Source organism: Corvus moneduloides, chromosome 6 (genome assembly GCF_009650955.1).
Source record: "Corvus moneduloides isolate bCorMon1 chromosome 6, bCorMon1.pri, whole genome shotgun sequence".
NCBI classification, from domain to species: Eukaryota; Metazoa; Chordata; class Aves; order Passeriformes; family Corvidae; genus Corvus; species Corvus moneduloides.
This window is the reverse complement of record NC_045481.1, coordinates 53,079,810-53,107,149: the sequence shown is the minus strand read 5'-3', so window position 1 is coordinate 53,107,149 and position 27,340 is coordinate 53,079,810. Positions and strand designations below refer to the sequence as shown.

Below are 27,340 nucleotides of genomic sequence, written 5' to 3'. Positions count from 1 at the left end.
ACAGGGAATATTCCTGCGCTGTTTGTCTGATTTACATCAGAGATGTAGATCACTGCAACCTGCACTGCCTGTCACCTTTGCAGTTAAAAGAGAGGCTAATTGTTTAATCTAAGAGCGAGATACCATTTCCTCTTTAGAAGTGCTCTCTTCACTTTAAATTGGCAGAAAGGAAGGGAGAAAGTTATTCTATTTCCATTTGTTATGTGTCCTCTGCTGCACAGTCTGCTTTTTTGTGCACCTGATGTAAGCTGAGCACAGGCTGCCACGTGAGCCAGCCTCAGCAACCAGTGCCACCAGTATGCCCAGTGCCTGCTGGGCCCCAGCAGCACTGCTTCTCTCAGGAACAGTGACCAAGTCTCTCACAGCACAAACACCTGTGTTTATCCATACTTCAGCAGGGCTTCAGCATCTGCCTTCCCATCTCCTACATCCTTGGCACCGCCAAAACACAAAGTATGGGGCAGAGCTACAGCTTTCCTCCATTCCCTCAACTGTACTTGCCAGATTGCCTCAGTCCCTAAATACAGCAAGTGAGGCTGAGGAGGTGAGAAAAGCAGTGGTGCCACGTGGGAACCATAAATAATAGCAGTGCTATGACAGCAAAGCAGAAAAGAGAGTTTAAACCCTCCCTTCACCTGAAGCCCCACTCCATGGGATCACCCACAGCATGCGATCATTTCTATTTTTAAATGCAGTATTTTCTAACATGAGTCAGTTACCAATCTATTTCTGATCTGAACAGGAAGGACAGCGGAACATCCTTAATCACAGCTGAACCAAAATTAGAACAGAAAAATGGATCAGTTCAGCTCCTTTATTTATACTAACCAACTTTAGGTGTACCCATATGAGAATATATACACATAAACTCCTTTTGCAGATCCTCAGTAGATGATCAGAAGCTGGTTTAAAGAGAAATTAAAAATGCAGAATTGGGTATTGGAAGGAGCCTGTTCCCTCCAAGGCTTTTACTTGGAAAGCTGTGATTCAGCCAGCCAAGTCACCATCTAAGAGGTGGTGACAGCAGCGTGTCTAAGCAATGCCTGCAAGAGTCACCTCTCGGTCGCTCTTTGATCAGCACTTGTCAGGCCACAGCCAAAACACCCTTGACTGGAATTCTGTGTCCAGTCTTGGCACTCAGCATAGGAGAGAGAAAGAACACAACAAGGCCCTGAACCTCAGGGACTAACCATGCCTGGAGCAGGACTGTGAACTAGGTGACATCCACACGCTCCTTCTGACCTTAATTCTACACTCCTGAGACTCCCACACCACACATATGTTAAAAACACGTCATGAACTGGTTAAAAACCAATCTAAAATAGTTTAAAAAAAAGAGGTCATGCCAATGTGTGACATCAGAAGTCGTCTTCTCCATGGCAGAACAGTGATACTCTAGCAACAAAAATAATGTTGAAGAAAATAAGAAAAAAATTCTTAGTAACAAGACAGTGATGTTACAGAGAGCATATTGTTAGAAGATCACCAAAATACACTGGACGGCACTGGAAATGCAATCAAGCACCAAGATGGCAAATAAGAGTTCAATAAATTATTAAATGTATAAGCTTTGTAAAAACTGCAGAAAGACTTGCTGTCCCTGCAATCTGCTGAAGCCCTGCTGCTGGTTTTCACATAAGTGCTCTATCTCGTAATTCCTTTGGAAAACTTGCAAACAGAGAATCACAGTAATCAAAATCTTACAGAGGCATTAATTAAATTAAGGAAATATCCTGATGTAAAAAAATTGGAGTGATTAATATGTAAACCCCTATATTTTTAGTCATCCAAAAGAAAGAAGTAACTTTCAGGACAAAGGCTGCCCTTAAAGCTAGTTGCATGTGAGGGAAACGTGCCTAAAAAGGGGGAGGGGAGAATCTGTGCCTTTTTCCAAGCTGTTTTGACTATTAACAACTCAGTTTCAAGATAAATTCAATATGGGTAAGATATGCAGCATGTTTACCTTTGACGTTTACAGCTGCACTTAGGTAATTTTACAGATGTATGTATAGATAAACAGAGGGTCAGGCATGAATACAGCAAACTGCTTCATATAGAGATGGAGATTTGTCATTTAGTTGCCTAGCAATAAGATCTGACTCCTGGAAGCTAAAAAATACTGATTAGAAAACAGAATTATTTAATATATCAATGCATCACACAAAAAGGAACATAAGGCGATTGAAGAAAGGAAAATGTTAGGCCAGAAAAAACAAATTCTATTCAGTGAAATCTATCCAGGAAATAGATGATCCTAAGAAACTGCAATATTTACATTAAAGAAAGCCTCAGTCTGTTCATTCTGTCAGTACTTTTCACCATTATTCCTTTAGCAGAAAGTCTAATTCCATCTCGGATAATGGATCTGACTTTTGAATTGCTGTGTTTAACTTTGTCCAGCCTCCTCAGTAGTGTTTCAAAGCAGAAGACAGAGAGAGAGATCTTTTTAAAAATTGAATGAACATGATGGCATTTCTCTTCCTGGAAAACACAGCATTGTACTAATGGAAAGTTTGCTGACATTTTCTACAGTGGTGGAGAGGCAAAAGTCCACATTTGTATTTTACTTTTTACAAAGAGCTTTAAAACTGCACGGATGCCTTTTAGCACATTTGTAAGGTCTCTCTCAGTTCTTTCAGTGTTACAAATGTTTTTCTTTCAGTACTTCAGCAGTACAACAGGAAGATCACAAGCCAAGGATGGGTAGCCTACCACAAGTCCAGCACAGATCAGGAGTACCCATGTCTTGGATCAGTACTAGTATTGGTCTTTCTTATAGTCTAAATTTAAATAGATTAGTCTACAATAAAACTGGGGAAACAGAGGCCACTGGATAGTATTCCAGCATTATAAGCAGCATGGGCTTGTAATGCACTACTCAGGCATTATTTAAACTTGAAAAAAGAACATGACTCCTCTTTCTGCTATTTCCAACCTTTCTTTAAAACATTCTCCTTTAACAAGCCTTTAAAACAGTACCTCCCAAATCTGTTCCTGCTGGAGCTGTCACTTAACAGTATTCTATGTGCTTCGGACAGAAAGTCATAAAATTTCTCTCATGTCCTGTTACATCAGCATAAATCGAGTAACTCCCCAAACTTCCTGTGTGACGCACTTGCTCGGGGCTTGCCTCCACAAGGAAGTAAACATAAAGGAAAACTCGCCTCAATCAGAGCCCAGTACCAACCCTGGCTCAGTCCTGGTAGAAACATTCTTACCAGACAGAAAAGAAAAGCAACTTTTCTCACTCTGGATATGGGTTTAACTACTTCGAACAATCCTAGTAAAATCCAAAGGTGTAATCACATTCCATAATGAAGTGCTTTATAAAAATGAAGTTTCAGGATCAGAAGCAGCATGTCTTCCATCCAGTCAAAAATATCCTGCTTCTTGAACTTTCCCTAATTCAGTTTAGAGGTACTCTTAGATACTGGACACAGCTTTGCATTTTGGCATGAAAATACCTTTCACTGTCAATAATATACATTTTTACAGAATGGTCCATAACCTGGTACTTAAAAAGCACTCATTTTTCCATGAAGACAATGACTTTATTTCTTAATCTTCCTTTCCCAGTTGCAAAGACTATCACACAGACTAATTAACTACATCTTAATTTGGTCTTGTACTGTGTCTCCTTTGTCCTTGTTACAGCAGTGTTAACATCCCTAAATGTGACATAAGTTATATTTATTACATGAAAGGTTGTATTAAGATGGCAATTTACATTAATGTTTTTTTCTGTGTTGGTCAGACACTGTAACGATAGGAACTACACAAATATCTAGAAAAGCAAAAGCAGACAAAAATGAGGGACACACAAGTGAAGATTTTGATGTGTGAATCATGGTAAGTTTTTCAACCAGGCCTAATTTACTGAGATGCAAATCCATTGGTAGTTTCATTACAGTATTCTCTGTATAATAATAATAATAATAATAATAATAATAATAATAATTGACAGACTTCTAATAATTTAATCACGTATGTGACCATCACCTACATGCTTAAAAAGCTAAGAAACAATAGTATTTATTTGCACACATTCCTTAGAAGGCACTTGCTGTTTACAAAGACCTGTCAAGAAAGAACAGACAGTCTGGGATGAAAAGCCTTGCTTCTAAGCTTTCCCACACAGATATACATCCCAGAATAATCTGGCACTAGGGAAAGTCCATGTGGTCAACAGAAAAAATCATCATCTCACAGAGAAAAACTGTAGAGGGAGTAGGGACACAGAGTTGTCTTTGATCTCTTGTTGATTCTCACAAGTTTTGTACACATTCTGTGCTATAAACACTGATTTCAGTGAGTTTCTGAAAAAGAACAAACTGGACAGAAACCTCAAAGGTGGAAGTAATTAATTTTCTCATTTGGAGCCATGTGGTCATCTTTTCATCTATTCTGATATCCTAAGTACAGAATCCAACTTTTACTTTTTTTTCCTATGTCATAAGAAATAATAGCTTGAGCTATTAATTTCAATTATATGCACTGTAATTTGAACTCTGCTCTTCACTCCATTTTTTTTTGTTTTGATCTCTTTTGACAAGTCACGAGAAAAGTAATATACGAGGTTTGAACTCTTAATTCATTGTGAAAGTAGTATACCATCTACCCTACTTTGTATTTCCATGTCTTAAACAATATTCAAAGATCTGCTGTCAATTACATAGCAAAGATCATACCTAATTTGCAAGATGAATTGAAAGGAACTGGTATTTATGAATGTATGAACGAAAATACTTCATGTTCTCAACCAAGATTCAGTAATCCTGGTTGTTTATGGATACTCCAGTGTGGAGAATAAGAAAAGGAGATGCTCTGGTATTTATATATTCTGTATGAAGTGTGACTACTCTTTATCTTTTTATCTAAATTATAACCAGCAAATAGCCAAGAAACTGTCTTATCAAATAAATTCCATAATAAAATATAGATTACACATATATGTAGCCCAAAACATGTTTTATTTCGGCCTAATAGCAAAGGTTATCAAGCAAAATGCACCATAAATTCTCACAGTATTGCAAGCAAGGCAGTATTGCCACTCCTTCTTCAATTGGACATCAGTTTGGTGTGTACTGCTTTAGGTAGTCTTATCCTCTTCCTTTTTTACCACCCAAACTATAAACCTTGCTTTCACTGACTATTTCTAAAATTCCTTTCAAAAATTAGTAACTATAAGGCCTGCACAAATCCTGCAACTCAGTAATGACAGAAAAAAAGACATTTTGGTGCAAGAGCATTTTGTATAGTTTTATCTACAGGTTTGTCCTACTGTATCTACTCCTTTACTAAGTAACCATACTTAGAATTGCAGTAAATCATGTGTTGTACTCTCTCACTGTAAGCAGGAAATATCCATCCCACTCTCTGTGTTTGTTGTCCTGTAACACAAGATGTTGTCCTCTGAATTCTCCCTCTCAAAAAACACACCCCAAAAGCAAGATTCAATATTACAGCAGTCTGACCATAATTTTTTAGATTACAGTTAATTCAAGCAGTTAGCTGTAATAGGTTGTAAGACCACACAGAGGAGCCGGCATCATGTGAGGCCAGATCACTGGCTGACATCAAAAGCGGCCAACTGCGTTCTCAGTTCTCTTTCTTCAGGCAGCCCCATTTGCATTAGTAGTGATTTCCTTTCAAAAGCACAATGGCAGCAGGTCTTAGAGGGGACAACAGAAGTGACAAGTTTGCATCTTGTAGAAGATCAAATGGTTTGAAACATCAGTGCCAACCCTTTTCAGGTCAGCTCTAACAAGCCTGAGAAGTGAAACTTCTGACATCAGTTTTGTTTGTTTACTTTCCAGTAAAGTTTCTAGCTGCAAATCCCTCTTTTGAATCCTGAGGTTCACTGATTCTGACGTCTTGCTGCCCTAGAGTATAAACGCTGAAGTGTTTTGTTGGGTTTTTTTGGTTTTTATTTTTCCTTGCTAGTTGGCTAACCCCCAAAAAAACAATTAATGTCTCTCAGTAATATTTACAGAGATTTTCACATTTGTAAACATAAATACCATGGTGATGTTCTGCATTTTCTTAAAGAAGCCCGATGACTTCTTTTAGATTCTTTCTACTTAAATCATGCAAATCAATGAAGTAACAGCTGAAATAATAATTGACTGAACAAATTTTCCATACCAACTAGGATGTGTTTTCTGTTGAATTATTCTTGGTCTTGATACAGACTTGTGACGTGTGAAACCCTCCTGTCCTGCAAAGATTTGTGGAAAGGTACCACTATCAGAGTGGAAGAAGCCATTAATGAATTTAATATATCAGCGACACAAATATCAGCTGTCCAAATTCTGTGTCTTATCCAGAATTTCTGCAGATCTGGGAAGTCACTGACGTGCATATTGATTACAATTTCTTTTAAAAGACTTTTTGTTCTCATTTCTGTTGAGAAGTGACAACAATCTCCAGCAAGTAGAGAGTTAGATTTCCTCTTCCACTGGCACTGAACTAGATAAGATTACACTCAAAGGTTTAGAGGGTCTAGGAAACTTTGATAAGAAGAGAGAAGGGACCTCAGAAGCATCCAAAATGTAGCTGCTAGAAGGTAAAATACCTGCCCAGGTGTGCTGGGGTTTTTGCCTGTATTCTATCTGATGTTTCTGTAGCAGTTATGATACAATTTGGGCAGGATGAAGCTTGTAACAGATAAAATCTGTTTTCCATAACTTGGCTTCTACTGCTTTGCAACTTTTGTGAACACAATACAGAAAGAACTGTTAGAAGGGAGCACTCTGCACCCAGAGTTCACTCCAGTCAATGAACTTGGAGTGTGACTGTTCCTGGCACCTTTCTTGGCCCTGCCTGTTCACGCTGTGCTGCTGCTCACAGTTCACAGTGCAAAGCAATTGTCAGTCCCTTTTTAAGTCTGCTCTTCTTAAAGAAAGGATCTTTCCTGTGAGTGACCCTCTTGACAATGCATCATCTGTAGATACAGTTGTGTGTTACACAGGGACAGTATAATGTTGGTTGGTCACAGGATAGATAATCTCCTTCCATTGTACAATCTAGCTTTGTATGAGTTCTTCCTCAGCCTGTCAGCTGGTGTGGCTACACCTGTTGCTACCAAACTTCATGAAAAGTGGAACTGAGAAACACAGCCTAGAGTACTGAAAAAGGATGAGAGTTTCACAAAGATTCAGAATGTAGCTATTGTTTTACTCCACTTTAAGGGCAGCTTTAGTCCTTATTTACCTATATGAGGTTAACTGCTCTGCTTAAGTCGTCTGTTGTTTCTGTGTAGGAATACACAGGAAGTTATCTTGATCGTCTTTTTAAATGACCAATTAAACTGCTTTATTTCTAACTGGACATTCTTACTGCTCAAAATTAATTTGGTTTAACTGTTTTTGTAATTTATTTAGAAAGTACTTTAATAATTTAATTTAAGACTCCTGGCTGAAAGTATCCAAGTTCTAATTTCAATTAATCCATAAACTCTCTGTGGTTGGACTCATCTTCCAGAGTGTTCTCCTGCTGACACATCCTCATCCTTGTACTTTTTCTGTTTGTTACACTGCTATCATGGTTCTATATCTGTTTTACTGAAGGACATAATGTGAGTATATTTACCATATGGTTGCTGGGAGCAAGATGAATGGGGAGCTGACTAAGAATGTATTTATTACTTAAGAAAATCAGAGCCAAGGAAGAGAAGGACAAGCGTAAAGAACTCCAGAAAGCTTTCACCAAGGTAACTGAGGATGGAAATACCCATTGGCAAGAACAGTTTTAAAACATCATTTGTGTATGTTTTGGCTTCTCTGGGTACTTTAACCCCTTACAGGAGTGAGAATATGAGCTTGGCTGAGGTTTTCTAGTGCAGCTTCTAACTTCCAAAGGCGGACAAACCAAACTGTCTCTTTTAATCAGAGCAAGCTTTAAATTGAAATTACTGACTCCTCTTTTTCTTAAGCTTTTCTACCAGTTATTTAGGAAACAACCACAGTAAACGTGTTATCTACTAATGGAACCAGATGAAAATCAGGACTTGAAGCCAGCACCCTATAGCTGTGCTCTCAGCTAACTCTCTGAGAGCTACTGCATTCAATAAATGAGTCAATAAATTATACAAGATGGATAAAATGCTGAGTTAAATTAATCCCTGATAAAACTGACCTTAAGTCAGTGGTTAAGTCTTTTAGTGTCTGTTTAGGGCCTAAACAGAGTTCCATTGCTAAAAACACAATATTAGGAGTTTGTAGAAGGAATTAAAGCTTTTGATTAGCTCAAAAGTGGGGTTTATGTCTCCTCAGTACTTCAATCCCAGAAGGCTCAGCTCTCGCAGTATCTGAAAAACGCTTAACCCAGAAATTACCTGTAGAACTTACCCTGTATAACCTTTTGTCAATTCAAACCAATATTGTCTCAGTCTAGGGACCCAGCTATTCACATGTGAAACAAACGTGTCTGTGGGCAGAGGAGTTAACTCAGATTCACGGCATGTGGGACTTCTGCTTCAGACACACAGCATGTAAATGCTAAGACTGAAAGCCTCACAAAATTAGTATCATTTCAGTAAATCCTTTATGTTAACCAGAATAACTACCTAGGATGAAATTATGCTTATTTATATTGTTTCCACTTTAAAAAAAAAACCCAACAACAACCACAACCCAGCAAAACCCAAAGCAGACAAACACCCTAAATTTAAACAAATGAAAAGAAAAAAAACCAGAGACAAACCCATTTCCTTTTTACCAAGGAAATCCGGGAAAAGAACACTCCAGCTTCTTCTGCTGCTAATTCTTCTGCTTACAGGTATTTTACAATAAGCACACATACAGCTGAACTCCCCCATAACCCGATATTCACCTTGCAACCCTTCCTGAGATCACCCCCCAACCAGAATACAGTGATTCCCACAGCTCCATGTGAGGCTGCAAAGCCATACCAGCTCAGAAACTTGCAAAAGAACTAGGTTTTCAGAATCTTTTCAGACCTTCCATTTTTACTCAAAATTTCACAAGAGCGAACCCAGAGAAATGGGATCATGCTATTCAAATACATCTCTGAAGTCTTTTTTACCTTTTGTTAATGATTATCCATCCATTCCCTGTTCATTAAACTTGTGAAGCTGGCTAACAGGAAATAATTCTGTGGTGCTGAAATGGCTTGTATTGCCTCAGAGAATGAATTCTTTTCAATCCACAGAACACATTAAACATTTTCATAGAATCGTAGAGTACTTTGGGTTGGAAGGGACCTTTAAAGCTCACCTAGTCCAACCCCCCTGCAATGAGCAGGGACATCTTCAACTAAACCAGGTTGCTCAGGGCCTTGTCCAACCTGACCTTGAGTGTTTCCAGGGATGGGGTATCCACCACCTCTCTGGGCAACCTGTGCCATTGTTTCACTACCCACATCATAAAGAAATTCTTCCTTATACCCAGCCTGAATATACCCTCTTTTAGTTTAAAACCATTGTTCCTTATCCTATTGCTACAGGCCCTATTAAAAAGTCTGTCCCCATCTTTCTTCAAAGCGCCCTTCAAGCCACATTAAGCCCTCCCTGAAGTCTTCTCCAGGATGAACAACCTCAACTCTCTCAGCCTGTTCTCATTGGAGAGGTGCTCCATCCCTCTGATCATTTTTGTGGCCCTCCTCTGGACAACTGAATTTTTCCTGTATGACACAAAATCATGCCACATGAAGCCAGAAGTACCTACTGGTTAATAAAAGCTATTTTCAAAGTCAGATCCAACCTTCTTTTATTTTTAAAACATCTAACAGTCTTGCAATGTTTGTCCTGATTTAGGTCATGTTCTAGTAGTGGCTTTGGTTCTCCCATCTCTCTTCCCAAAATGCCTCCTTTATGCAATTTCTTTAAAAACAAGAGAGATTTCACCAAAATAGGGAAAAAATTACAGCTGCACTCGAGCAGCTGCACTTGCTTTAAATGGATTAGGGACTAAAGAATGACAATATAAAATTAATCTACAGAAAAGCAAAACAATTTTAACATACCCTAAGTAGGCTGGATTTAATAAAGGGAACCATAGATCAAACAATGGAAATGCTGTTTATTGTAATCTAATGGTTTAACGTTCTTGAACATATCTAAAAATACAGGTTTGTACTAACATGCTTATATGTACAAGTAATCATCTTTTTTTAATTAAAGAAAGGTTTTCAACTTTTCAAATGGGTAACAAGGGAAAGCAGAAGAACTTCACTGCCTTCCAAACGTTAATTTGGATTTGTAACTATTTGCCTGATTTTCCTGGGTTTTTGCTTCCTCCTAAGGACTGAAAAGGCAAAGCAGCTTTTCCTCGTCCTTTTTCTAGTTCAAGTGGATCTTTGATCCCTAAATAACAGAAAATGTGGTCTTACAGAAACCTAACAGAGAAAGAATGCTCCCTTTTTTTCATTAATAGAAATCATATTAATGGCAAACCACTGATAACTATTATGCCTGAGTATTACCTTAAATTGCAAGTAGCCATGCTGTGTTTCTGCCCATGGCAAAGTAAGGCAAACAGCAAGGAGTAGTTCCCTATATCCAGCAAAAGCCCTTTGCTACAAGTACATGAATGCATATGAACGTTCTGTGGTGAACTCCTTCTGTTCCTTCATCCACAAACCGTGACACAGCATCTTCTGTACTGAAAAAGATAATACAAAATTAGTTTGGTAAGATCATGTGCAGCATTTCAATAATAGTAATTTCCCATCCATGCTTCTGAGCTCATCAATAATACATATTTTTTAAGGAGTAGTGCAATGCGGCTATAGGACATTCTGATGATCTTCCAACTCAACTAACTGTACTGTGTGTTCAGCTGCAGTGCGTGTTTCTGAATATGATAAGTATTCCATATAGAAGATGATTGCCACAAAACCACTTAAGCAGGCAGATTACAATGGAATCGAGCCAATACATCCTAAAACTGGTACAAGGATTATTACTTCTTAAACACTATACAATTAAACCACAGGACTCACTAAAACATGCTACTGGAGGGCCTAAAAGCTGTCAAAATTAGACATGAACATAGCAAATCAGAATTCTAACAACTATAAAAATTACAAATTATGGATGTGCTTTAAGGTAACTCAGACATGAGCTGGCAGTGGTTAGGAGAAAGAAAAGCTCTTCTCCTGGCAAATAATGAAAATTATAAATTGGAAATCTTTCCGACTTTATTGTAAAGCTGGTGCTAACCAATGCCAGAAACAGAAGATTGCAGCACAGCACACTCACTCTGCTGAGCTAAGGACCATGAACAAATCTGTCATTTTAGAAGACTAGAGAACGTGAAAATTTTGCAGCTTATATATTTCACTGAACTTGACCTGATGAGCAGACAGTCACTGCTGGGTTTATTTTTTGGTTGGTTTGTTGTCCTAAACCATTCTGGGAATACACATGCAATCTTCCTCTTTGCAAGTTATGATGATTATGCATTAGTACAATTATATCGGCTAAAAATATCCCCTGTTCTAAACAGGCCTGTGAAAGCAAAGCAAGCTGTGCTGCTATGGGCACTGCCTCGCTTCCCTCACGGCATGTACAAACATTCCCTGGTGAAATCTCACTATCTCTGACACTTGACTATTCCAGGCAGTTTTCACTGGCTAACTCTCAAGTCACACCCCAAGTATCTTTCCAGACTTCTGAGGGAGAACCACCGTAAGAGTCCTGTGCAATTGTAACTGCCAGACATATTGTTACACTTGAGAAATCCAGCAAGTCTTCTGAGTCTTAAATTGGGAATCAGGAGGTGGATTTTTTATATATATATTTTTTAGTATGTCTGGTTCTGAGCAGCAGGAATCCAGCTGGTGAGTTAAGGTATTGGATGCAGCATTTCAGAAGACAACAGAATGAAAGCAAAATAATTTATTAGATAGAAGACTCAGTGAAATCTACTGCAAACCATTTTCCAAAGAAAGGGAAAAGAGAAGGGACCTCCCAGGTGGTTAAAAGTCCACCACTGTCTAGAAGGGTTGGAATGTTCTTGCCTCAGCAAGTATTGTTAAATCAGTGTCACTCAAAGTCACCTCTACAGATATTCAGAATTTTAATACCAATACTCTGCAAATTAAAATCCTGTAGAGAACAACCACAAAGCCTTCTGCAATACTTTGACACCATCCACACTATATTGTACAATTTAGGCACATACCAAATATATTATTAGTACATTTCTCCAAGAGACAATGCAAACAATTCCTGTAAAAGCGAATCTGCACAGTATGAATAGATTCACTGTTAAGAACATTCTGCTTCAGTAGAAGTGCCAAAAAAAATGTTTAAACATATAAGTATATTTTTCAGTTTTGGTTTGGGTTTTGCTTTTTTTTCTTCTTTCCCCAGGCCTTTTATCCTACAGTACAGCTCTCCTTGAGACAGGCTTCTATCACAGGAAAAACTAAATGAGTACATTTCACATTTGGTTAAATGTGTGTGCCAGCTCCTTCGTTCATTGGGTGGGTCAGGATGGCTTTGGAGAAAAATAAGGCTCCCCTGAAAAGGCACAGGCTGAAAAACTGTTTGGAAAATAAGAAGGTGCAGGAGGTGATTACGTTGGAGAAATTAACATGGAATAAACTAGGGTGTGAATTGCCAATGAATTACTTACTCTGCAGTTACTACTCTCTACATGGATGCTTCGGCTCACAGTATCTGCATGTCCACATTGCATTAATGGGGCGCTCTGAATAAAGCCAGCCCAGCCAGCCCCACGGCCAGCAGGGGATGAGGTGCAGGATGCACCGGGGTGGGGTGGTGCAGCGCCACACTGCCCCAGCCACTCTGTCACCAGCACTGTCTGGAACCCCCACCCAGCAGGACCCAGCTTTGGAATCACTGCAAGGCAGCCTATTACACTGGGTAAGTCGTGGTGATTCCAGCGTGGAAACAGTAAGGGAAAGCACCCTGTCCTGAAAGCTCCTTTTGCTCATTTTGTGGGCTGTTTTCATAGGAGCCTGTCTGGGTTCTGAGCTCTCCCGTATGTGCAGCAAGGGGCATCTCTCTTCCTCTCAGCCAGATGCTGCATCTGTGCAGCAACTCCTGCTCCTGTGCCACACTGCCTGCAAGGCAGAGGGTTCCTCAGGACACTTGACAGACATCTCTTCTCCAAATAACCAGTGGCAGTGCACTCAGGCTGGAATTACATATTGATTCTGCAAGTTCAGACTCGCAGAAACAAATCCAGAACTACCACTATGCCAATTGGAAACCACCTGATTTGAATTAAAGCATCACTGGTGTCCAGCACAAGTGGAAGAGAGAAAGGGGCAAAATACAAAGCAGGTGTAGAATTTGGACAAATCACAAAGGGGACTGATGGATGCAAGGTGGTGCTGCAACTGGGAGCCATAAAATTACTTTTTGGTTTTTTGGTGGTTTTTTTGTTTGTTTCTTTTTTTGTTTGTTTGTTGTTTGTTTGGGGGAGGTTGTGGGGGTTTTTTGTTGGTAAAGTCAAGGGCACAGACGGGAAGAAGTACTTTAGGTAAATTTGTTACTGAATAATCAAACAAACAATTGGGCTACTACCTTCTCAGACATGAATAATGGTGTCTTCCACGCCAAGAAGCGAAGGAATTTAAGGAGAAGGTGAGGTGTATAAAATAGAAGGCATTTCACAATCTTTTTTGTCCTCTGCATTACGGTTCACTGCCTTCATCAATTGTACTTGTGCAGCAGGTCTCTGAGGCTGACAAAGTGTGACACATGTGAAGGGATGCTATGAGCAGCCAAGCACAGAAACTTCCTTGGTTCCCACCTGCTAAAGTCAGTGTGAGCTATGGAACACCATATATCCTGCTGAATCCTTCAGCATTCAGTCCTAAAAAAACAACCACAGCTTTAAGAAAACATTGCTATTCTCTTACTGACCAAACGTGGGGGGATTTTCTGTTGTTATGGTAATAAGTAGTTTGTAGTATGCTTTAAAATAAACAATGAAAGGTGACACTTCCTCACTATGTACCTACTATGTTTAGCAGGTTTCCCAACCTGTCATCTTCCCTTCCTGCCCCTTCCCCCCCAATACATATAAATTCTTAATTTTCATTTACAGTTTAACAGTATTGGAATGCTTATGCTGGAAACACTGAATGAGAATATTCTGCCATCCAATGCAAAGCAAAATCCCTGCTTTCACTCACATTTTTAAGATTTGCAAGTAATTTTTATTGCTTTTTACTCTGAAAACGTTCAATAATATTAATCGGTTTTAACATCGTTTTAAATCTTGTTGACTTTGCTGTTTCCTCTGTGCCCATTGTCACCTCCTTTCAAGCTGGATTCCATGGATTTCAATGGAGTTCTGCACAGTTCTGTTATTGCAGATTTACTCATGAGGTCCAAGCTCTTGCAGTAGTGTGGTTATCGTTACGTGTGGGAAGGTGTCATTATATAAAAGTTCTGGTATGACAGGTACTTATCACAGTTGTGTCACCTTTGTTCAACAAGCATGCGCTCAAAACTTACTTTCAGGTAGTTTGTTTGTATGAGATTTTCCATAACACAATCCAGTGAGTAAACTGTGCTTAATGCTTACAGGTATGAGAGGAGGAAACCTACCTTGAACAAGCTTCATCCCACATACAATGCAACATAACTCCTACATGACAGTCCCCTTTCGGCCTTACATAACCCTTGGGACATAGTGGCACGCTGTGTTGAAAGCATTAGGAATGAGGCTGGCTTTGGGAAACTGGAAGTTCTGCAGGATCATGTGTTTGGACTTGCCATCTGCACAGTTCAGGAGTTACTACATGGATCACTTTCTCCCAGTCATCTGCACCGTGAGTCACACAAACTGAAAGCGGAAGGCGGATGTGTGAACAAAGCAGATGTGGGTGTTTGTGGGACTTCTCACCTTTCCAGTGCCCTTGTTTTCTGACCTGCCCCATCCAGGGCAACTACGTTTGGACCTTGGGAGGCCAGGGTGGCAGCCACTTCAGCCACCACCGGGGATGGAGACCAGGCTGTTAAAGGATAAAACCCTTCATGGGTGAGTCTCTGGAAGTCTCCATGACTCAAACTTCCACCTACAGCGGAAAGCCTGGCCATCTTTGTTTTGTTTAACTGAGCAGGAGCAGGAACACCCCACAAGCTGAGTGCTTACCATGGTAAACATAAATGTCTCTCCCGAGCCCTGGTTGTCCGAGAAGTGCCTGCAGCCCCGAACAGGCCGGTTCACGGCCAAAAGCACATGCAGAGAAATAGTTTCCAAAATCCAAAAGCAAACCTGAAACTGGATCCGTCCACACAGGCTCCTGGAGCTGAGATGGCAATACCTCCTCCTCCGGGTCTGATTGCAAGCCCAGGGCTACCGTTTGCTGTCGCCTCATTTTTTCACCTCAACCAAATCCGAAATGTGGTCTGACAGAGGGGGCTTAAATAAATCTATTAAATAAATTTTTTAAACCCCAAATGAACAAAAATCTTACGAACATCTATATTACCATATATATATATATATTAAACTATCCTTCTGTGAACGTGCCTGAAGCTCGCACGGCAGACCCCCGGCACTGGAGCTCTGTGAGGGCTGCAGCTCGGCAGCGCACGGCGCGGGGACGCGGCGGCCGACCAGCCGCCATGAAGCGGCTGCGCCACTTGCGCAGGCCCCGATACCCTGCGCGGCGGCACCAGAGGCCACCAGCGTAGCGGCGTTCGTGAATACCGGTGCTGCACTGCGGCGGCAGCACGGCGCAACCAAACCGCCTCCCTCCACCGCCCACCCCGGTTCTGGCACCGCCCCTTTCCTCGGCTGTGATTGGCAGGGCGGGTGGAGCGCTCGGCAGCGATTGGTGGGTGCCGGCGGGAGGTGGGGTAGGTTGCGTGAAGGGTGATAAAGTTAGTGGGGCTGCCGGGGAGCGCCCGAGACGCGGCGGCGGTGGTCGGCGCTCTATGGAGGTGGCGGGGGGAGGCGTCGGGCCGGTGCTGCTGCTGCTGTGGTGACTCGGAGACTCGCCCTGTCCCGCGCGCTCCCCCTTCCCCTCCCCAGCCCCGGTCCCCGGCTCCCTTCCCCTCCCCCCCCCTTCTCTTGCCTTTTCCCCTGCCCTTGGTAGCCGCCGGGACCCGGGGAAGCTGACAAGGCCTTAGGGAAGGTGAGAAATACGGGAGTGGCGGGAGAAGCGCGGGTCTGGGAGTGAGCGGGTACTGTTGTAGCTGCAGCTTAAAATGGCGGCTGCCCGGAGTGGCCGCCATTTTCTTGTCGGCTGCTTGTCTGTTGCTCCCGCACAAAATGGCGGCCCGGGCCGGCGGCTGCTCCAGCTGCCGGCTTTGCGAGCCCCGCCGCTGCTGAGCGAAGGGCTGGAGGAGCTTGGCGGCCCCCGCCGGGCGCGGAGGGGAGGCTGAGCGGCAGCCTTACGGGTTAGAGCGAGGGAGATGGGATCGGGCAGTGCCGGTCCGTACGGGCGATACGTTTAGGGGCTGCAGTATGGTGGTCTGGCCGCGGTGTGCGGGCGCCCGCACTGTGCCCCAGGTTTCCCTTGGAGGGAGTAGCCGCGGTACACGTAGCGGTCTGAGCATCCGCTTATTGCTGGTGGGGAGGTGACGAGAAGATTTTAAAATATTTTTTTATTATATTGTTCATTGCCTTCCCCTCGCGGGAGGGAGAGCGGGCGCCGAGGCGCCGCGTCAGCCGGCAGCAGCCTCGCCCACGTTTCCTGTTCGGGGGCTCGGGCGCCGCGGTGCGGGACGATACCGCCAGCTTCCCCCTCACGCCTCCCCGGGCGGCGCGGGGTGGCCGGCGCTCCGCCGTGGTGCGGAGGAGCGGGTCCCGCCCGGCGCCCTGACGGAGAACAAAGAGCCGGGTGGGTGCGGGCAGCGGGCGGCGCCCGCCGGGCGGGGCGGGGGGGGGCGGCGGCGCCGCGCGGAGCCTGCGGGGGGCGCCCTCCGCGGCCGAGCCTTTTGTTCGCCGCCGCCGCCATGTTGTCCCCGCTCCTCGTGCCCGCGCCGGGCGGACGGGGGACGCTCGCCGCGCTCGGCTCTGGGAGGGCTCCGAGCCCATCCGGGACGCTCCCTCCCCCAGGCGTTTCTGTCCCCGTGATCGCCTTTCTGCTACGTGAGCAGTGCAGTGAGGTTCTTTCTGCAAGCTGAAAGTTGAGGTGGTGGGTGGACGGCGCCTTTTTTCATTATTGGGGTAGCTTAGTACGCCATTTGGACGGAGAATACGCGCCTTTTAGTACATTAAGTGTGCGTTTTGTTGTCTGATGCTTTTCGCTTCAGAATTCGGCTGCTTTGTCGTGCTATTATAAGTCATGGTTTCTAAGTCACATCAATAAAGGACTCATTGTCCTGTATAATCAGAAAAAAGTACTTTCCTTCTTCTGTGCAAGTACTCCTGGCTTTTTGGGTAAACTTGAGGGTTTTGCTCAGTCCGTGATTACTTTACCTCTTTCCCCATATCCCCTCTGGAAAAAATGGCTACGATTATAAAATCGGCCTTTCTGCGACTGTCCCAAGTATTGCATGAATGAAAGTTTTCTTACTTCATAAAAAGTTCAGTGTTGGAGGGTTCTTATTCTCGAACAAACATTTGTACTTTTTAAAATAAGACGCTGTGGCTGATAGTAAAACAACTGTAATATGAATGCTTGGTTTGTCTTTCTAGGTTTTGTTTTTCCCTACCCCGTCAATTTAATTTTATTCTTTTGAAGATTCTTCGTTGTCAAGCCGCCAAAGTGGAGAGTGCGATTGCAGAAGGGGGTGCTTCTCGTTTCAGGTACCAGTGCCTATTGTTTGTTTAATGAGCAGTTAGCAATGGAAAATCTCCTCTGGCGAGGACTTTAGTTTGTGTAATATTTATACTAAAACCGAGATACTTGAAGGCATCGAGTGTTTGAACTTACCAGGGTTCCATGGTTGTTTTTAACAGTGCTTCTTCAGGCGGAGGAGGTGGTAGGGGTGCACCTCAGCACTATCCCAAGACTGCCAGCAACAGGTGTGTCATCTCACTCTTTGAGTTTGCATGATTTCAAAGTCAGAACATGCTTGATGGTGAATGCAGAACTGAAAATAGGGTAGCTTTTAAGTTGTACAATGAGTACCTACTGAGTTAAAGACCTTTAAATGTTTTCCAGTCTGTGCTCTGTAAAGTGTACCTCATGGGTGATAGGTGGTGCATGGGCTTGTTGATGTATTTAACTTAAAATGTGTAGAGGGTTTCTTTGGGTGCCTGGGATTGTTGTTGTTGGGTGAGTACTTTCCTGTGCACCAGTGTTAAAAGGGGCAATTGTGCACTCTTAACAAAGGAAGGAGTAGAATTGGTCTGAGTAAGGCAGCACTGAAAGGTTAAAAGGGCAGTTCCTTAAATCGCTTGTTTCTGGTTGAACAACCATATTCTTCAAAATTTTTCAGCGAGTTCCTGGGGAAAACCCCAGGGCAAAACGCTCAGAAATGGATTCCTTCACGAAGCACTAGACGAGATGACGACTCCGCAAACGACAAAGAACGACATGATGCAATCTTCAGGAAAGTAAGAGGGTAAGTTCTTCATAAAATTACTGACTTCTTTCCTTACTCTTTTCATTAGCAATGTGTACCTAAGAAATGGGCTGGTGAAAAGGGAGATGTGGGTCTTGAGTTTGGGGGAGGTGTGTCCTTTAGCAAGGAGCCAACCTGATAATCTAGCAGCAGCAAATGCTTAAGGTAATTCCTGTAAGCAGATTAATGATATTCCACATTCTGAAGATTTCAAAAAACCCAGTTAAATGGAAAATTACACTTGCAGTTTTTAATAGACTTAAAAAGTAAAGATAAGTTGAGTCTAAAGTGACTTGTAGTGTGCTTACAATATCTTTATATTGTGGTTTTGGTTTTTGTTCCTCTTTAGCATACTAAATAAGCTTACTCCTGAGAAGTTTGACAAGCTATGCCTTGAGCTCCTCAATGTGGGTGTAGAATCTAAGCTCATCCTAAAAGGGGTCATACTGCTGGTAAGCTTGCTGCATTTCTTTTAACTACAATTGTCTTGCATGCTAAAAAGCAAGGAGTTGGTTGGTTTTGATGGGATACAGAAGTAGCATGGGTAATGCTTTTGTGTATTTGGATTATCCAACACCACCTCCCACCTGTGCTTTCTGTATGAAAAAGGATCTCCTGGGGAAGAAGTAGGTTTAATGCTTGAACTTTGTCATTTAGAAATCTCCATGATCACTAAATGTGACTGGGGATCCTATGATTTATTTTTTTAATAATCTAAGATGCTAATTAGTGGTCTTATTTTCTTGCACCCCCCACTTGCCCCTTCTTTTCCTGAGGACCAAGCCTCATGGTTTTGGAAAGGCTACCACTGGTGACCTCTTGGGACACTGATGTAACTGTTACATCACTTTTTTTTAATCTGAGATCAGATTGGTGATACTAACTTTAGTGTTGTGATGATAAACTTGGGTTTTGTTGGCCAAGGATTACAGAGGCTCTTCAGTAACATGCAATAGCTTTTGTCCTTTGCTTCAGCATTAAGACTGGTGCTGGATCACACTATTTCTGTATTTGATTTAGCAGAAAATGGGATGTTTTAGATGAGAATAGTAATAATCCATTCTGTGTCTTGCAACTCACTTTCCTGGTAACGTTTGCACCCTACTGCTGCCTTACTCAATGTGAATCTCTGCAGATCGTAGACAAAGCCCTTGAAGAGCCCAAGTATAGCTCGCTGTACGCTCAACTATGTCTGCGACTGGCAGAAGATGCACCCAACTTTGATGGCCCATCAGCAGAGAGTCATCCAGGACAGAAGCAAAGCACAGTGAGTACATCTCTCAATCTGGAGTGGTAAATTTTGCTTGCATGTGTAGCTGACCTGATTAGCTGAATTGTTTTCTTTGTTCTCTTTCCATAGACATTCAGACGCCTCCTAATATCTAAACTTCAAGATGAATTTGAAAACCGAACCAGAAATGTTGATAGTAAGTTCTAAAACCACTTTAAATGCAGAATCTATTTGTCATCTTTTCCCACAGCCATGTAAAACAGGCTTCTTTGTTTTCCAGTCTATGATAAGCATGATGGTCCCCTCCTCCCTGAGGAGGAGGAACAGAGAGCCATTGCCAAGATCAAGATGCTGGGGAACATCAAATTCATTGGAGAACTTGGCAAGCTTGATCTTATTCATGAATCTATCCTTCATAAGTGCATCAAAACAGTGAGTATTTAGATTGGGTGGGGACTAGGAGCAAAACAAAACTTAAAACCAAAAAAAGTGCAAATGTTGGTGCTGCTTTGGGAGCATAAAATGCCCCAAAAAATATTTCCTGACCATTACTTATCCTCTACTGTTAATGTTTTGCATGATTAAGAAGTAAAATCAGCTTTGTTCAAAGCCATAGGAATTGTCTCCAAGGGAAAATGTAGTTTGGCCTAGATAAAAGTGTGCTCTAGGTGCTTGAAAGTACACACTCTTAAGAATTGGCAGTACTTAAAACTTAATTTTTAAGTCCATTTGCCTTCAGAACAAAACAATGTGTTTGTATTTGTCAGTGTACAAAGTTTGTTGCTTTTTATAAATCGTCTTGTATAAAATTTTTAAATCCTAAATTTCCCCTTTAATATTTCAGCTTTTGGAAAAGAAGAAGAGAGTTCAACTCAAGGATATGGGGGAGGATTTGGAGTGCCTCTGTCAGATAATGAGGACAGTGGGACCTAGATTAGATCATGCGAAAGCCAAGGTATGTGCCTATCCAGTGCAGTCATTAACCTAATTAAACTATGTGGCTGAGACTTCTGATGGCCTGAACCTTCTGTATTCAGTATTGAAAAGTACAAAACAGAGGTTGGAGTTTTTTGGGTTTTTTATCAGAGAAAAGAGTGCCAGGTATGGCTCCTACACCAATTCTTCCACTAGAAAAAGGAGCCAATCTTTGAAAGTTTTACACTTCTCCCAGGATGTAGTTAAGAGTCATCAGGCAGTCACAAAAGTGAGACTGCTGTTTCCCTACAGGCTGTTTGAAAAGATGTGCTGAGAGGAACTATTCTTAGCACAGCTAGGTGATTTGAGAGATGGGGAGTTTGGAACGTTAAGCTTAAAATAAATGAGAATTTGGGCTGTGTTGCTTCTCTGACTAAAATGTCTTAATGCATTACATCTTTAATTCTGTCATCAAGGAGATGAGATGGCAGGAAAGGGCAGCTTGTTGTATTGTTTCATTCGGATGTCTTGAGTAAAAACACTCAAGGCACTGACAGAATTACCCTAACTTGTAACTTTCATTCCCCCAGTCCTTAATGGATCAGTACTTTGCCCGTATGCGCTCCTTGATGTCAAGTAAGGAATTGCCAGCAAGGATTCGTTTCCTGCTGCAGGTATGATCATAAAACAGTTTCCCTTCTGCTTTCTTCTTGCAAAATTGTCTTGAATGCTTTCCTAATATCCTGTTCTCATCCAAGGATACTGTGGAGTTGAGAGAACACAACTGGGTTCCTCGCAAAGCTTTTCTTGACAATGGACCAAAGACTATCAATCAAATCCGTCAAGATGCAGTAAAAGTAAGTGTTGCATCCAAGGTCCAGAGCCCGGCTTGGTGCTGTGCACTTGGGAGTAGTTTTCACACAGTGTGATGGTTGTGTTAAGGGTTAAAACCAGGTGGACTTCAGTAGTTGGGGGCTAAAAGCTTGGCTTTCTCAGGGACTGTTACTTGAAGCTGACCAAAATGATAATTCCTGTTTTAAAGGATCTGGGAGTTTTTATTCCTGCTCCTATGTCTCAAGGGATGAGAAGCGACTTCTTTCTGGAGGGACCCTTTATGCCACCCAGGATGAAACTTGACAGGGACCCACTCGGAGGGCTTGCTGATATGTTTGGACAAATGCCAGGTATAGACACCACAGGGGTGATGGGATGGCTGTAACTTTGCTGTGCTGAACAAGAACTAAAGCTGTCATTTGTCTCCTTGCTAATCCAGGTAGTGGAATTGGTACTGGTCCAGGAGTTATTCAGGATAGATTTTCACCCACCATGGGACGCCATCGTTCAAACCAACTCTTCAATGGCCATGGGGGTCACCTCATGCCTTCTGCTCAATCCCAGTTTGGAGACCTAGGCAAATCTTTTCTGAAAAGTCAGGTAAGGAAGATGTTCACATGATGACTTCAGCTTGTTTAGAAGCTCTTCCTGAGATGCGTATGTTACGGATTGTAGACTGCTTATGTTGAAAGACCTAATCAGATTTGATTCTGGTAACTGATGCTCAGGTGATACAAAAATTCTAAACCACTTTTTAAATTGTACAAAAGATGCAAGAAGTACACTTTTTGGTTTTTTTTAACTGCAAGGAAAAGGTGCATGTGGCTTTGGTGGGTCAGAACGGTGTGTTTTATTTAAAAGATAGCCCTGTTTTTAGGGATAGATGCTATTCTCCCACCACCCCTGCTCCTTCTTTCTCCCTTCCTGGCAAATAGAATCTTTGTTCCTCTGGTCCCTCTGGTACTACTTTACCCCATATGATGTACGCCACTCCATCATCTGCACTTCTTTCTCTATATCTCCCTTTCTGAAATAGGGGCAAAGCCAACTCTACCATACCCAGAATCAGGGACTCTTATCCCAGCAACAAGGACAGTCGAAGGATATGCCACCTCGGTTTTCTAAGAAAGGACAGCTTAATGCAGATGAGGTACATGACCTGTACATTACTTACAGCCTATTCTAAATATTGCCCAATGATTATAGCAAGACGCGTTATTATGAGGACTAATGCTGGAACTCTTTCTCCTCCTCCTCCTCCTCCTTCTTTGTCCCTTCCTCTTTCACCTTTTACCCCCCTCACTTTCTATAGGGTATCCAGCGTCCTATGAGCAAGACTGAGATATGAGGGCAATTTTTTGGGGTGTCCCTTCCTTCCCACACACTTCCAAGAGCACTACTCTGACATCAGTTCCCATGCATCCTATTGATAATAATACATTTAATTAAAACTTCAGAAAATCCTGAACTTTAGAAACCCTGAAGTGCTGGACCAGGTTAATTTTTTTGTTTGTTCTCTTTTGTTTAGAACTGGCTAATACGCAAAATTTCAAATGCAGAGTAAATTGCATTGTGATTTTGAGTGTTAACCAGACTTGTATCCTTGATTTCTGAGCAATTTGGTAGAGTTTTATCTTGGCTGTAAAATATATCAGCAAACATGCTAATTATCTTCTTGGGTCTCTAACATACTGCATCTAAAAGGAGCATTTCCAGGTTTTTATACCAATTGAACTAAATGCCAGTAATTTGCTTTTGGGGGAATTTCAGAACACGTGTGGCTTAATCTGTATTTAAGTATTGTAGAAATGGAGTCACGCTTCAGTGAGATCAGTTGGAGAGAGTCCATGGCTGTGTATTGTTGGTCAGAATACTTGAAACAGTTTGAGTTTTTTCTGACTTACTGTTTACAGATTAGCCTGAGACCTGCTCAGTCTTTCTTAATGAATAAAAACCAAGTGCCAAAGCTTCAGCCCCAGATAACTATGATTCCTCCCAGTGCTCAACCACCACGCACTCAGACACCGCCTTTGGGACAGGTAAGTACAAAAAATTCCTGTATATTGTTGGCTATACTTACCTGTTTGTGCTTGGAAAACTTAATTTCTGTTGTGGGAGGGGAGAGAGAAGTCTTTGATTGTACAGAGCAGTATTTGGGAAAAGAATGTGTGAAAACAGAGTTTCATCTGCTTTTGTATGTGTAGTACGGTTAAAGTTGATATAAGCAAAGGTAGATGTGCTGCAAAGAAACAAATTCTGGTCTCTTTTTTCAGCCGCCTCAACTTGGTCTTAAAACAAATCCACCACTTATACAAGAGAAGCCTGCAAAGACCACCAAGAAACCACCTCCTTCTAAGGAAGAGCTGCTTAAACAAACTGTAAGTTAGTGTGCAGTAGTGAGTGTTACAGCTTTGGATGTGCTCTTCAAAAAGAACTCTTAGCTCTACTTCTTTCCTCTCTAGGAGGCTGTTGTGACTGAGTATCTGAACAATGGAAATGCTAATGATGCTGTCAATACTGTGAGAGAAATGAGAGCTCCGAAACACTTCATTCCTGAGATGCTGAGCAAAGTAATCCTTCAGTCCCTAGATAGATCAGATGAGGACAAAGAGAAAGCAAGTACTTTGATCAGCTTGCTCAAGCAGGAGGGAATAGCCACTAGTGACAACTTCATGCAGGTACTGTGGTCTGATAATCTTGCACTCCTTGTTTCTTGGCTCTTCATGGGGTGTAGCTGCTTGTAAGGGCAGTGTGCAAGTATTTTTTAAGTCCTGTTGATCTGAGGAGGTAAAAATAGTATATGAACCTGTGAGGGGCGTAAGAAGCAATAGAAGGAAGGAATGTAGTATTTGGGGAATTGGAACCACTTTGCAGCTGAATACAGAAAATGTACTACGAGTATTATGTTGCACAGGAACAAAATTACTGGAGAATTTCAGCGTGTGTGTGTACTGTTCCTTAGGCATTCCTGAATGTATTGGACCAGTGTCCCAAACTGGAGGTGGATATCCCATTGGTGAAATCCTACTTAGCACAGTTTGCAGCCCGTGCCATTATTTCAGACCTGGTGAGCATTTCCGAACTGGCTCAACCACTGGAAAGCGGCACCCACTTCCCTCTCTTCCTGCTCTGCCTTCAGCAGTTAGCTAAGTTACAAGACCGTGAATGGCTAACAGAATTGTTCCAACAAAGCAAAGTGAATATGCAGAAAATGTTACCAGGTAAGAGTTGCCACAGAGCTCTTCTGTCACCTATCTTAGAGTAAACAAAATGTTGTTCTAGTTGATGCCAGAGTGAAATAACGTGCAGGGTTACCTGGGTGGAATCAGCTGTCATTTTTGTTAGGAAATAGTGTTTCTTAAGGGATGGCTGGAGCCATGAACATCACTTACAGCTGTTGAGGAGCACAAGCACTTACATGTGTCTTCATTTCCTTGTCAGAAATTGACCAGAACAAGGATCGCATGCTGGAGATCTTGGAAGGGAAGGGGCTTAGCTTCTTGTTCCCACTTCTGAAACTGGAGAAGGAACTGCTAAAGCAAATAAAATCAGATCCATCCCCTCAAGCCATCTATAAGTGGATTAAAGATAACATTTCACCCAAGCTTCATGTAGATAAGGGATTTGTGAATATATTGATGACCAGGTGAGATGCTGTTTTGATTTATTTTAGGTACTTGTTTGGTTAAGCTACCAGTAAGGCACTTACTCCATAAAGGCTGAAATGTAGCTCTACAGGAATCTGAGATACAGTACAGGGGGAGACATTTTTCTGAGTGAACCTTCTCTGTTAAAATCCTGTTGTATTTGAGAAGAAAAGCAAGTCTCCAGACTTGCATCAGTGTGAAGTAGTGTTTTGTTTGGGAAAAAGTCTAGACCCATGCGTTTCTCTAAAACGCAGAGCTATAATAGGCAAAACAAGAATTTCTGTGGTGTGCTGTCAACCACAGTACAAATCCTTGTGCATGCTCCTGACTGCAGGTGCAAGCAGGAGGATATTGGTAGTGATGGCTATCTGAATTTGAAGTGTAAAGTGCTTGATCTCTTAGTTTACAGAACTTAGCTTGGCTTTTCTGTTGTCCAGTTTCTTGCAGTATATTTCTAGTGAAGTAAACCCACCCAGTGACGAATCAGATTCTTCATCTGCTCCATCTAAAGAGCAGCTCGAGCAGGAAAAACAGCTGCTTCTTTCCTTCAAGCCAGTGATGCAGAAGTTCCTCCATGACCACGTTGATCTGCAAGTGAGTGCTTTATATGCACTCCAGGTGCACTGCTACAACAATAATTTTCCAAAAGGTAAGTGCATTGAGGTCTTACTTGAATTGGCTTGTCACTGCATTTCTTAGTCTGGTAAGCTGTTGAGAAAGTTACAAAGCTAACCAAGCTTAAATTTGCTTTGATAGGCATGTTACTGCGCTTCTTTGTTCATTTCTATGACATGGAGATTATTGAAGAAGAAGCCTTCTTGGCATGGAAAGAAGACATTACTCAAGAGTTTCCAGGGAAAGGCAAAGCTTTATTCCAGGCAAGTGTGCTAACACTAGAGACCTGTTTTTTGTTATTTCTGCTGCACTGGAGTGTTTGAGAAGATTTTCAAAGTGTCTAAGACTTATAAATACCTAGAAACTTCTTGGAATGTTTCACTAGGAAGGAGTTCAAAGCAAGGCGAACTAAATCTTGCCTGTTTACTGGAGGCCTATGTGTAGTGCAAGTGTGGCTGAAAGGTTCTTTAAAATGAGTTGGGGGGGGGGAAGATGAAGGTTCTGCAGAGGTACCTAATGGGGAAACAATTCCTGGTCCCTTAAACCAGTTTTGTGTAACTGCAGGTAAACCAGTGGTTAACCTGGCTGGAAACTGCTGAAGAAGAAGAATCTGAAGAAGAAGCTGACTAAAGAACCAGCCAAAGCCTTAAATTGTGCAAACATACTGTTGCTATGATGTAACTGCATTTGACCTAACCACTGCGAAAATTCATTCCGCTGTAATGTTTCACAATATTTAAAGCAGAAGTATGTCAGTAGGATATTCTCTGCAAAAGGTTTTTGTAGTATGTCTTAATAGTCTACAATAAAAATATTTTAGAGTATCTTTAATGTTTAGATAACAGTGTATTAGCAGCATGCAATAATTACATCATAAGTTCTCGAGCAGAAGCAGTCTGTTGCAAGGGTCTTTGCTGCCATTTATCATAGGCTGTTTTTAAGTTAGAAAACTGAATAGCAACACTGAATACTGTAGAAATGCACTTTGCTCAGTGTAATACTTGAGTTGTTGCAATATTTGATTATCCATTTGGTTGTTACAGAGAATCCTTAACTGTAATCGATGGTTGTTGCCGTAATAGTATATTTGCCTGTATTTCTACCTCTAGTAATGGGCTTTATGTGCTAGGTTTTAATATCCTTGAGCCTGGGCAAGTGCACAAGTCTTTTTTTTTTAAAAGGAACAGTTTACTTGCACAAAAACTGATCGGCTGAAGAGATGGTTTAATGCCCTTTGGAAGAGGTTTTTGTGGGTGTGAAACATGACATGGTGAGAAATTTGAATTGGTCCCTCTTATAGTACTGAAATTAAGTCTACTTAATTTATCAAGACATGTTCATGCCCTGATTTTATATACTTGTATCTATCAATAAACATTGTGATACTTGACTTGTTTCTGAATGTCTCCCAGTAGAAAAGCTTTGGCTGGTGACTTCTTCACTTAAGAAAGGAAACATCAGTGGGAGTTGCCTTAGGTTGCAACCATCCTGAAATTATTTTTACACTCCTTGTCTGGATATGCAGATGGATTCTAAATAAGGTCACAGACAAGATTAGACACTACAGATGTGTTGTGACAGGAGGAAAATGATGGAATTCTGCTGAAGAAGCGGTAGGGGTTTGCCTTGTGG

General features: G+C 41.8%; 1 protein-coding gene, 1 long non-coding RNA gene and 1 other non-coding gene across 10 annotated transcripts in view; 2 read left to right on the top strand and 1 right to left on the bottom strand.

The window, feature by feature from the left end:
* LOC116445547 overlaps positions 1 to 15,668 on the bottom strand; it is an 80,659-nt gene extending 64,991 nt beyond the window's left edge. For 2 of the 6 annotated variants that reach the window (XR_004240810.1, XR_004240812.1), the window contains exons 1-2: positions 15,222 to 15,663; positions 10,444 to 10,622 (exon numbers count right to left, since the gene is read on the bottom strand). This is a non-coding gene — a long non-coding RNA (uncharacterized LOC116445547). Of the gene's footprint in view, positions 1 to 10,020; positions 10,623 to 15,221 lie in introns of those variants that run through there. The other 4 variants (XR_004240813.1, XR_004240811.1, XR_004240814.1 and 1 more) reach the window with 4 other exon arrangements.
* A 155-nt stretch (positions 15,669 to 15,823) lies between these two features.
* Positions 15,824 to 27,098, top strand: EIF4G2 (eukaryotic translation initiation factor 4 gamma 2). 3 transcript variants are annotated; one of them, XM_032112215.1, is made up of 22 exons: positions 15,827 to 16,086; positions 17,595 to 17,705; positions 17,859 to 17,924; positions 18,341 to 18,466; positions 18,816 to 18,918; positions 19,602 to 19,733; positions 19,827 to 19,893; positions 19,978 to 20,129; positions 20,542 to 20,652; positions 21,203 to 21,286; positions 21,371 to 21,469; positions 21,655 to 21,796; positions 21,886 to 22,046; positions 22,483 to 22,596; positions 23,360 to 23,485; positions 23,720 to 23,824; positions 23,909 to 24,124; positions 24,409 to 24,667; positions 24,888 to 25,092; positions 25,531 to 25,742; positions 25,850 to 25,971; positions 26,273 to 27,098. In XM_032112215.1, the coding sequence occupies exons 8-22, from the start codon at positions 20,046 to 20,048 to the stop codon at positions 26,336 to 26,338; spliced, it is 2,106 nt and encodes a 701-aa protein (XP_031968106.1). In that variant the 5' UTR covers positions 15,827 to 16,086; positions 17,595 to 17,705; positions 17,859 to 17,924; positions 18,341 to 18,466; positions 18,816 to 18,918; positions 19,602 to 19,733; positions 19,827 to 19,893; positions 19,978 to 20,045; the 3' UTR covers positions 26,339 to 27,098. The 3 variants fall into 3 exon arrangements, with proteins under 3 accessions (XP_031968108.1, XP_031968106.1, XP_031968107.1); XM_032112216.1 differs by having other exon boundaries at positions 15,841 to 16,086; positions 17,641 to 17,705; positions 26,273 to 26,666; XM_032112217.1 differs by lacking the exon at positions 22,483 to 22,596 and having other exon boundaries at positions 15,824 to 16,086.
* On the top strand, positions 22,636 to 22,800 carry LOC116446233. The gene has a single exon (XR_004241099.1). It is a non-coding gene; the product is annotated as a small nucleolar RNA SNORD97 (small nucleolar RNA).
* Positions 27,099 to 27,340: the final 242 nt, after the last annotated feature.

Excerpts from the sequence above, each read along its gene's own strand:
- EIF4G2 (XM_032112215.1), top strand. The coding sequence starts at position 20,046 with ATGCTGGGGAACATCAAATTCATTGGAGAACTTGGCAAGCTTGATCTT. Across the intron at positions 20,130-20,541 it reads TTCATAAGTGCATCAAAACA|CTTTTGGAAAAGAAGAAGAG; the intron begins GTGAGTATTTAG and ends TTAATATTTCAG. Across the intron at positions 23,486-23,719 it reads AGACACCGCCTTTGGGACAG|CCGCCTCAACTTGGTCTTAA; the intron begins GTAAGTACAAAA and ends CTCTTTTTTCAG.